The sequence below is a fragment of the Coptis chinensis genome, chromosome 4 (assembly GCF_015680905.1).
Source record: "Coptis chinensis isolate HL-2020 chromosome 4, ASM1568090v1, whole genome shotgun sequence".
NCBI lineage: Eukaryota > Viridiplantae > Streptophyta > Magnoliopsida > Ranunculales > Ranunculaceae > Coptis > Coptis chinensis.
This window is the reverse complement of record NC_141459.1, coordinates 51,435,943-51,446,453: the sequence shown is the minus strand read 5'-3', so window position 1 is coordinate 51,446,453 and position 10,511 is coordinate 51,435,943. Positions and strand designations below refer to the sequence as shown.

Genomic DNA, 10,511 nt, shown 5'->3' with positions numbered 1-10,511 from the left:
CAACTGATCACCAAATTGCCTCTGCATCATCTCTTGTACTATTTCTTTAGTAATCAGCTGGGGTACTTGTATTGTTTCTTCTTCTCTTAGCACCTTCGGTGTCATTCTCCTTACCGATTGTACTTCTTCCAGATAGCTTTTCTTGACTTCCTTGAGATGACTCTTCTTGGCCACAGGAGTGCCAGAACTCGACTCAGCCCCATCTCTTTCATACAACTCTTCTATTGCATGTTTCTCATTCTCTTCTCTTATTGCCTTGTTTTAAACTATTATTGCCTTGTTTTGCTTCTCTAGTTCCTCAAAATTTTCCAACAAAATCCTCAAAGATCCCTCCTCCTCATGTATCTCCAGCCTCCACCTCATCTAATATTATACTTTTTGAACGCCTTGTTCTACGCTCCTCGTTTTTAGATGCTGCCTGAGAAGTGCTTTCTCCATTTATTGTTGTTGCCCTACTTGCGGTAGTACGCTTTGGAGGCATTGCGACCTTACTATTGTTTACCCAAAAATCGTCAGAAAACGAGTTCAATCTTCAAAGAAGAAGAAGATAACAATACTCTCCTTGTTCTTGTTCACAGAAGAAGAATATAACAGCAAACTTCTTGTTCTTGAAACCTAGACGGTGCCAATGTAGTTCTAAAGATAGATCACAGAAGAACTAACTTCGATCACAGATCAATGATGATGATCAATGATCGATTAACTATTTGGAATGAAGATTGGAAAGGTGTTTTAGAAGATTTGGAAACTAGTTTATTGATTTCTCATGAATCGTTTACAAGAACACTCTCTGGCTCTCACTTTCTCTCTCCTGTTACAAACTTTTTGTGGGAATCAGATTATGAAAATATTCTTCTGTTCCAATCTATATATAGTCCTTTCCAATAATGCTGACCCAATTAACTCCTGCCACGTGTCCATTCTTCTTCTTCCTTCTTTTCCTTCTCTTATTTTCCGCTCAATACCGGTAAGAAATCACCTTATACAGAGATATCTCGATGTTAGAAACTAAAATAAACCCACCTGACGATATTTGCCCACGATAGTTTGTGCCTTATGTATACTTACGGGTAGAATTACTTAGTGTCGTTTATGTTAATATCATATGCTGGTGACATGTTTGCTTGCGTTGCTCCATTCGTTTACAGGGAGTGACTCTCAAGGACACCTTTTTATTTTTGTAACTCACAAAGACCGGGTAGATGAAAGGTCAAGTATACCCTTGACGCGAAATAAAAAATGGATCGGGTAGATGAAATGTCAAGTATACCCTTGACGCAAAATAATTAACATCCCCGCCCAGACTAAATGACCCGGTGTATTTAGTATGAACATTGAATGTTCATAGTCCTTTGGTATGAACATTCAATGTTCATAGTCTTTTGGGTATGAACATTCAATGTCCATACATGAACATTCAATGTTTATAGTCCTTGGGTATGAACATTCAATGTTCATAGTGAACATTCAATGTCCATAGTCCTTGGGTATGAACATTGATTGGGTATGAACATTCAATGTTCATACGATGTTTATAGTCCTTGGGTATGAACATTCAATGTTCATAGTCATTGGGTATAAACATTGATTGGGTATGAACATTCAATGTTCATAGTCCTGTAGGTATGAACATTGATTGGGTATGAACATTCAATGTTCATAGTCCTTGGATATAAATATTCAATGTTCATAGTCCTTGGGTATGAACATTGATTGGGTATGAACATTGATTGTTCATAGTCCTTTGGGTATGAACATTTGATGTCCATAGTCCTTGGTCCTTTAGGTATGAACATTCACTGTTCAGTCTTTGGGTATGAACATTGAATGTTCATAGTCCTTTTAGTATGAACATTCAATGTTCATACATCAATATATTATATAAGGTACATTCACCTATTTGGATATGAACAATCATTGTTCATACACCAGCAGAAGGTATGAACACTCATTGTTCATAGTAAAATGACAAAAAGTGTAAAATCGGAAAATATTTATTTTAAATCCGGGTCATTTGTCTTTGATGGTTATTTTCACGAAAGGGTATAACTGGCATTTTAAAAAATATAAAAAGGTAGGGCCAACTTATTTTGTCCTTAAGGGTTACTAATTTTGAAATAGTGAATTCGTGGGTTACTTTTCCCCAAAAATTTTCCTTGTGAGTTACTCATAAAAAATTGTGTCCTCTAGGCTTCATTTTCCCCAAAATTGGGCCTTGGACCAATTTCTTGATTCGTTTAATGACTTTCATAAACTAAAACGATAATGATTGGGAACATAGTACAAAATATCTCGATATATCGCGATATTTGGAGATATCTATCCATATTTCAGAAAAAGATATTTAAATATCACGATATGTTTAGAGATATATACGACTGCAAATATCAATTATATTTCGATAATATTTGCAATATTTGTGATATTTTGCGATATTTTGCGATATTTTGTATATATAACAATTTTATTTAATATTTACCATTATATTTTAAATAAATATAAATAATGTATCATGATATATCAAGAAATATCCACAATATCTACGATATTTGTCGATATTTTGGATATATCCACAATATTTGCATGTGAAACAATGTCAAATATCCCGAAAGAGAGAGATATATCCACGATACATATCCAGAAATTGAATATCGATAAATACCCATATCCTCGATATTTTGTACTATGATTGGGAATATGAAAAGGCCGGTTCTTGCTGTTGGTTTCTACCTTCCTTCAAATAAAACAGTAGTCTTTGTTTTACAGATTATATTTTGTTAGACAAAAAACAATAGCCAATCTTGAGAAATATATTTCAATAGATACAAACAATTCCAATCAATACATTAAACAGTGGTTTATCACAAAGAAAACTTTCCAACTAAAAAACAAAAGAGAATTTTTTGTTTTTTGTTTTTTTATGCTGCACCCACGTAACTTTTGGGCTGCCTACGTACCAAGGAGAACTAAACCCCGCTTATAGGATCAAGCAATCGTAGTTAGTTTGTTTCTTTTTACATTACGGTACAATAATATCCCCTTTGATTTACAAATTAAAATATTGAAACAAGTCCAACAAAAAACTGGACTCGGTTTCCTCCTCCTGAATTGTTTCCAATATGGAGAGTCTTCTTCGCCTTGGTTGAAAAGCTTGTCTTCTCGTTCTTTGATGTTGAGACGATTGCCCACCCAGCAAGGCTCTTTTAGGAATAGTACTTGTACTTCTACCCGATGCCATTGATGTTGTTGCTTGCATGTTTTTATAATGATGACGGCAGATCGTCGTTGGGGAGCACACGCACATCCTCTTCTTCTGAGGAGCGGAAGACGTGTGCTCTTTCTTTAAAACTTGATCGCCACAAAATTTAGGACGGATAGAAGCTTTGTTGCCACTAGGTTGCCCCGAAAATCTCGAGATTGTTGAAGATGACGATGAAGTAGAAGATGAGCAAGGTGAGCGACAAGTACCCCATTGTTGTTCCATACATCTTTCAAAAACTTTCCAAGATAATCCCCCAGAAGAAGAAGTCGCCATGGTTTGTAATGAAGAGTAAAGGTTTGAAGGAAAAGATCGAGAAAGTGAACAAGAGTTTTGGAGAGTCTGAAATTTTGTTTGCAAGTTATTGGAAACATAGAAAGCGTGGTTTGTTTTCTTTTATAGGCAACCAGCAAGTCGCGTTTAGAAATCCTACTTCTTGTTGAAGAGGGAGTTCGATAAGGATTTGGAATCCTAGATGGAAGTCAAGTTTACGTATCCTAATTGGTGTTGAAGAGGGAGTTTGACTTCCACATGGGCGATAAAAACCATTAACCAAATCCGTGCAGCCATGCGTCTGCACCCCGGAAACATAAATGTATCATGTAAAGCAACGCAGACTTGGAACAAACTTTTATGATAAAGGGCATCCACTGTGTGTTTCAATTTTGCAATAAAAATTAGACTGGATATCATTGTCGGTATATTAGATTTCTAAATGAGAGTGCGTTTCCGTTTACTGTTTGTAAAGTTATATTTGTCATGTATAAACTAAATTACACTGATGTAACATACAAAAATGGAGGAAATCACAGTCAGAGTGGTGGTCATGAACAAGTGAATCTTTTCTCCCCTGCTGCATGGAACGTTGGTTCCACTGAAGCACCCTCTCTTTTGCTTGATGCCTCTACCTGCACCTTCGAGAACAAATGTAGTATTGATCTTGTCACTGCTGAATAAAACACACCACAAAAAAGGGCCCTGGTGGGTGCTAACCAAGCCTACCCCAACTTCTGTATGGTGTTTCTCTTTCACCATAGATAAGGCCTTCTTGTCTTGAAAAAGAATGTGAGAGAAGGCTTCTGATGGTTTCAGATACTTTGACTGACAACCCACAATGCGGCCACTTAGTGTGCCGTAGGTAGGCAGCTCTATCCCACAGTTAGGAGCAAAAATTTCAGTAAAGTCGTCTTCTGGATGTTGACAGTTTAATGTGTTGTTGCTAGAGCAACTTCCATTGCATTCCTCTATATACTGCAAAGCTATGCATCCAAGACCAGGATTGTCACCCAGTTTTGGAAGCTTTTGTGCTGATCGATTTTCATTGATAATACTGACTAGTTCGTTGGCAGGGTTTCCTGTTGGCCATTACAGAGTCATATAAAATTCAGAAAAGTATGCCGGTAAATGCATATGAAACTTTTAAACTACCATCTCATTAGGAAATGAAGCAGAAACACTGAAATCCAACCGACAAGTTTATTATTAATGGCATCAGAACTATTTAGCAGGTCAAGAGATATTATGATATACAAGTTTATTCTAGAAGACTAACAGCAACTTCAAAACAATGAAATTCAGTTCAAGATCACAGCAATAATGGTTTTGCAAATCTAACCAAACTCCGCAAAACCTCTTAACAACATGAGTACATGCATCACATCCACCCTGCTTCCAAAGCATAACACCATACCTGGAAGATTCAAATAATGCATAGTATTTCTGATTTAAGTATCTTATACGCCAGCTATAATTAACTAAAAATCAGAACGTTAACAATATGTTCATAACTTTAATAATCTGAACATACTAAGATACTTAAATCAGATATGCTCTGAAGTAAGTGTAACTTTGGCATTAACAACACGTTCTCATTTGTAATGTAGGTCATTATGGATGACAATCTTGAGCATTGATGCATCCCAAGACTTAAAAGTGGGTTTAGCGCAAGCTTAAATATATGGAGCAAAGCATACAAGGTTGCAAGGTCCACAACATTCTACAGCCAGTACTCTCTGACTTAGCCACCTCTCACTAAAGGTATGGGGTTTCCCTTAAAAATGCCTTGCTGATCAGTCACTTAAGTACCCCAGGTCCTTAATTACCTAGCCAACAGGAGCTTTCCTTGTCCCTGATCAACTCTAACCTGTTTCTGATACATCCTCCTACCCTTCAGTGGGTTGCCCTATGCTATGTAGGGTCAGATCATTCATATATATGTACACCCCCAGGTCTTTGAAGTAAAGGAACCTACCTAGGGAAACATCACCCTATGCGCTAGATACCATTTTATCTAAGATACCCTCTTGGGAGTGCAATTGTGTGTTTTTCCAGCAATCTACTTTTGCATGCCCTCATGATATATATTTAAAGTTCCCTGAACTTCCTTTAGTTCCTGATCGAACTTTCATCTTTAACTAACAGTCCAGATGCTACCTCCTGCTCTCGAGCATCTTTTGGTCACCACTGGCTCCAGGGCCCTAGCTCACTCAAGGAGCTCTAAATTTCCTTACCTTGTAACCAGAGGGGGCGGGGGGTCTTGTTGTTCAGTAATTCACCGATACATTCTGTTGAACAACTTGAATAAGAAGAAAAACCAGGAAAATAGTCATGGGTTTCTGCTATATACTATATGATGAAGTCTCAAGAACTAAAATTCTACCAAACCTAAAGAACATATCTCGACTACGACACTAATGGTATTTCGAGAACTAAGCTCAGGGGAATGCATACACATACTCCTACGTTAGTTACTGAAGATGCAACTAATTTAGAAAGGTACAGACCACTTTGTTTGAATAATCCATTTCCACAACAGACATCAACCAATGGAAATGGTAGAACTGGATTGTAGCATCACAATCTAACAATAAAAAGATAACACAAAAAGACTTGCATGCTTCGGACGATGCCAGTGTAGCAGCCTATGTGCATGGAGATCGATGAGCAGAGAAAATCGATATATATTCATAGTGTTACAAGGAACTGAAGGAAGATCAGAGCAGCAAACAATCAGTGGAAACCAATGGTAACCTACAGTTACCAAGTTTTTAATGACAAAAATGTGTCCAGTCCTCAACTCCAACTAATAGAAAAATCCACACAGATCTTTCTTCTCCACCAATACTACCCCCTGAGTTGGCAAGATGATATCAATAAAGCACAACTTGGACAATCTCTTTTGGGATTTGGCAGCTAGTACTCTTAGAAAATATGTGCTAGCTGTTTATCATTTTATCGCTACACAAGTGCAGATAACATTGGCTTGCACATTTTCACTTAAAATGGTACAAACTCATTTTTGGGATGAGGTTCAGTTTATATAAAAGAACATCAGAAATGTATAGTATCATGCTTTTTTAAGATTCTTTGATATCAGTAAGGTACAGTTGTGAAGAGAGCTAATATGTCAATTGAACTAGTTTCTCTGATTACGAACTTGCAAATGGTAACAAACGATGGACTACTTTAATTATCTCATTGGAGTGGAAGTTACTGAGATTAGGATGCAAAGTAAGATTTATACTACTATGTCTCTTTGATTAGGTTAGAACACTGACTATTGTTACAGGCCATCTGATATAATGCCATAACGCACATGAAATTTGGTTATGTATGTAGGATACAATGTTTTAAAGGAGTCTGTTATGTCGATTGATAGAATACCCTAGTTCCTTATAGTGCGACAAGATTCTTTCAAACAATCCAATATTGGCAAAAGGCAGAAACTTTTGTCGTCAATATGCCGTTATTTAGTTACATAACCTAGATTTTCTATGCTGACTTCTAGACTCTATCAAGTAAGACATGCATTTCAAGTAATCCATCTCAATGAAATTGTTCCTGTTGTTATTAAGTTGTGCCATTTTAGATCCAAAAACTAAACCATGTCCTAAGAAATTCATATAGAATAATAGAAGGCCTTGTTTTAGAGTGATAGAATAATGTAACTACAGTTTATCAATTATAAAGAGCAGCCATTATAAACATTTCAATTTACCAACATTAAGAGAACATATAAAGAAGAGAAAAGACATGTATATAAAGTGATGCTTAAGTGAAGTCCTGAATTAAACTTAAAAAAATTTAGACTCAAATGCAGGAAATGTTACACTGATCCTTCTGGCCACCACCATGGCACAGTGAAAATTATGAGAATGTAGTCTAATAAGAAGCAAAGAGAAAGAGAAACAGGAAAGTACCATGATTCTTAGCTGAAACCAGAGTGAAAAGCAGAGCAACGCAGGTTATGAACCACTTCCAGTAACATAGCTTCCTAAACACCAACATCATATCACTGCAGTTGCAGGGTTCTTTTTAAACTTTGTTGAGCTTAAGGAAGGAATTTATTAAACACTAAGAAGTGTGTTAGTTCTACAAGACTACAAAACTAACACAGCATGTAGTGATAGTAGTGAGTAGTGATAGTGGTGGACTGATTGCACTTTTTCCGGAGTGAATGTGAAACGACGTGAAATTATTGAGTCCTGCTGCAGTGATTCGAGACAAAAGGTATAAGTGCTGGTCCCAACTCCCAACTAGCCGTTGTTCTGAGTTGGTCTCACACTTCGTTAATATCAATTAGTAAGTGGTTCCATACCTTTTATTAGTCTTGGACACCACAGCATCCAACGAAGTCTAAAAACAAGGAAATTATCTGGTTACGAAATTATAACCTTCCAAAGGTTGGGGGTGTAAATCCGTTCCCTGCAGAATAGTAATTATTATTACTAGCAAAAATCACGTGTATAACACGTGGATGACAAATTTAATGTATTAAAAAGAGATGTATGATCACTTGTTTACATAGTGACAACTGAAATAATCTAACAAAATATGTCATCTGGTTCTATATACGAACCATGGAAAGAATGTGAGAAAAAAAATTGCAATTATTTATTATAAATTTGAGTCAAAGACCAAACTCAACATAGCAAACATAGGAATTGAAGAATAATTGTTTTCTCAAAATTTGAATCAGAAAGATACATTAATTACCCCACAATTGTCATAAGGGAATGAGACAAACTAATAATTAAAAACTTCTAATAAATAAAAAAATCCTTAAGGAGTAGTCTTGAGATCTTTAACTGCAACTGCATAACTTTGAAGGACCTGCAAATCAGACAAAGGTTGGATTAGAATCCATTTTTTTGCGGTATTCTATTATTTTTAATATTTGTTTTTGCTGATTTTCTCTAAGCCATGGATTAAATCCCTAAGTAACACACAATAAACTCATAATAGTGCCTTAAAGACATGCCCAAATAAAAAAAATATAACATTTAGAAATAGTAAGGTATATAAAAAACGCTAGCATTAGATATTTGTTTCGACCAAATATGATCAAAACACTAAGTGTTGACGAAAGAGACGAAGAATGTAGAAAAGTAGTTAGAAAAATGATGGTGATCAAGGGAATGATGAGACTGTACCTTGCGGTTGCCTACGCACCCAAATTATCAATGGGATCAAGTCTCAAGAACGTAGTTTTGAATGAAAAATAGTTTGGTATTTATATAGGTATAGTAGAGAGTCCTTGTAGCTCAAGTAATCTTGTAGCTTGAGTAATTGTGATAGACTATAACTTTCAACTGATAATTATCTCTTTGATAAAAAATGAATCTGTACATAAATCAATATACATTAGTGGCAAGCCATGTGGCTAAGGTTTAGCCTTAGACACATGAGTTAATGGGCCTGTACATTGATCCATGGTATTGCAAATTGGGCTTTATCCCTGTCGATTAAATAAATAAAATAGAGACTCCTACCAATGGACATTTGCCACGTAGGTGGGGGTCGAAACACCGCCCCCTCTTTGGCATGTGAACGAAGCTCATATGGCAAAGAAGGTAAAAGAAAATCAATGAGAAAAAAATAATGAGAAAAGAATAAGCGGAATGAATAACTAGGAAGTGTGGGACTTTAAACGAATAATTATATGTAAAAATGTAATATCGATAAATATGCGTGAATCAGATGAATTATTGCAGCGATAGGATAATGATAAAAGAAAGTGTATTGATATATAGAAATGGAAAATAAAATGACGTAGAACCGTGCATGTAAACTAAATTAAGAGGTATTAGAAATTTAAAATGAATTGTACTTGCTTGGGAATAATGGGAGTTAGAAATAACCGAGGACTCCAGAAGAATTGGATGGTATTTGTGTGTCGACTTCGGTGTTATTATGACGCGCCTTAAGATAAGGGAGCTGCTATTGCTAATAAGCAAATAGTGTAATAAAAGGACTTGGACGTATTTGGTGAAAGAAAAGTCAACAAGGATACAAAGGAATGAAAGTAGGAATTGAAATTGAACTTAACGGTATCGGTGAGCACATGCACGTCAACTAAAAGTCTAAAACAAGTACACCTCCAGAACAAGGTTTGACTTGGAGTCTTGGACTACTAATAGGAATTCGATAGACAGAATAGGAACTTATTTGAATAAGTTCCAAAATGCACCCTGAACCACAAAAAACATGAGCGAAACAAAAAATAAAAAAAACCAATTAGGAAGGAAGTTGCGAGAAAGTTACCGAACAATACACGAAGTACAGAAAAGAAACAAGTGAACGGGATGACAATCCTGGAATTTAAGATAGAAAAGCAGAAAAACAGATCTTGGGGGAGGCAGAAACTCGAAGTTAGCACCGGCGAAATTGAAGCTTGGGCAAACCGAATTGGGAGAAGACGACATCACTGCTGGACTACGGTTTTATCTCTTCTTTTAACTTCGTTTTTCCCTTCATTGATATTGTTATGTGTAACTGTAGATCTGGATCACTAGCTTATGGTACTTGGTTCCTACAATCAAGAGTAAGGACTCGAAATTGACTGGATTTATGAAGAATAAGACGATGCAAGAAGGTTGAGATCGAAAAAGATGAATTTAGTGATCGATTTAACCACGCAGATGAAACAAAGCGTGGTTGTACAATTAAGTCTATACTGGAATCTCACTCTATTACGAGATGGCGGTAATTTTGAATTGGATAGGAAGCTAAAGATTGATCGGCATAATCGAGCTCAGGATCGATCAGTTTCAAATTGGATCTGCGAGGCTATTTAAGCTCAAATTGTTTGGTTTCGATCAAAATTAAATTTGGCCTGCCGAAGAAGACGGAGAAAAGTTTAGAGAATATGACAAAGCGGTGTCAAAGATTTTTGACAGCATAAAACAGGTATGTTAGTATTTTTATTTTTATTATTATTATTATTATTATCAGTTATGATCAAATTTTGGTT

At 36.0% G+C, this 10,511-nt stretch overlaps 1 protein-coding gene across 1 annotated transcript; it reads right to left on the bottom strand.

Annotated features, from left to right (window-relative positions):
• Positions 1–3,063: 3,063 nt before the first annotated feature.
• Positions 3,064–7,823, bottom strand: LOC147503897 (uncharacterized). The gene is made up of 2 exons (XM_086557038.1): positions 7,459–7,823; positions 3,064–4,614 (listed from the first exon to the last, which is right to left on the bottom strand). Exons 1-2 carry the CDS (start codon positions 7,547–7,549, stop codon positions 4,028–4,030), a joined length of 678 nt encoding a protein of 225 aa, XP_086413164.1. The 5' UTR covers positions 7,550–7,823; the 3' UTR covers positions 3,064–4,027.
• Positions 7,824–10,511: the final 2,688 nt, after the last annotated feature.

Bases quoted from the DNA above. Each gene is read 5' to 3' on its own strand.
- LOC147503897 (XM_086557038.1), bottom strand. From the start codon at position 7,549: ATGATGTTGGTGTTTAGGAAGCTATGTTACTGGAAGTGGTTCATAACC. The intron at 4,615-7,458 runs GTACTTTCCTGT...AATGGCCAACAG, and splicing joins GGTTTCAGCTAAGAATCATG to GAAACCCTGCCAACGAACTA.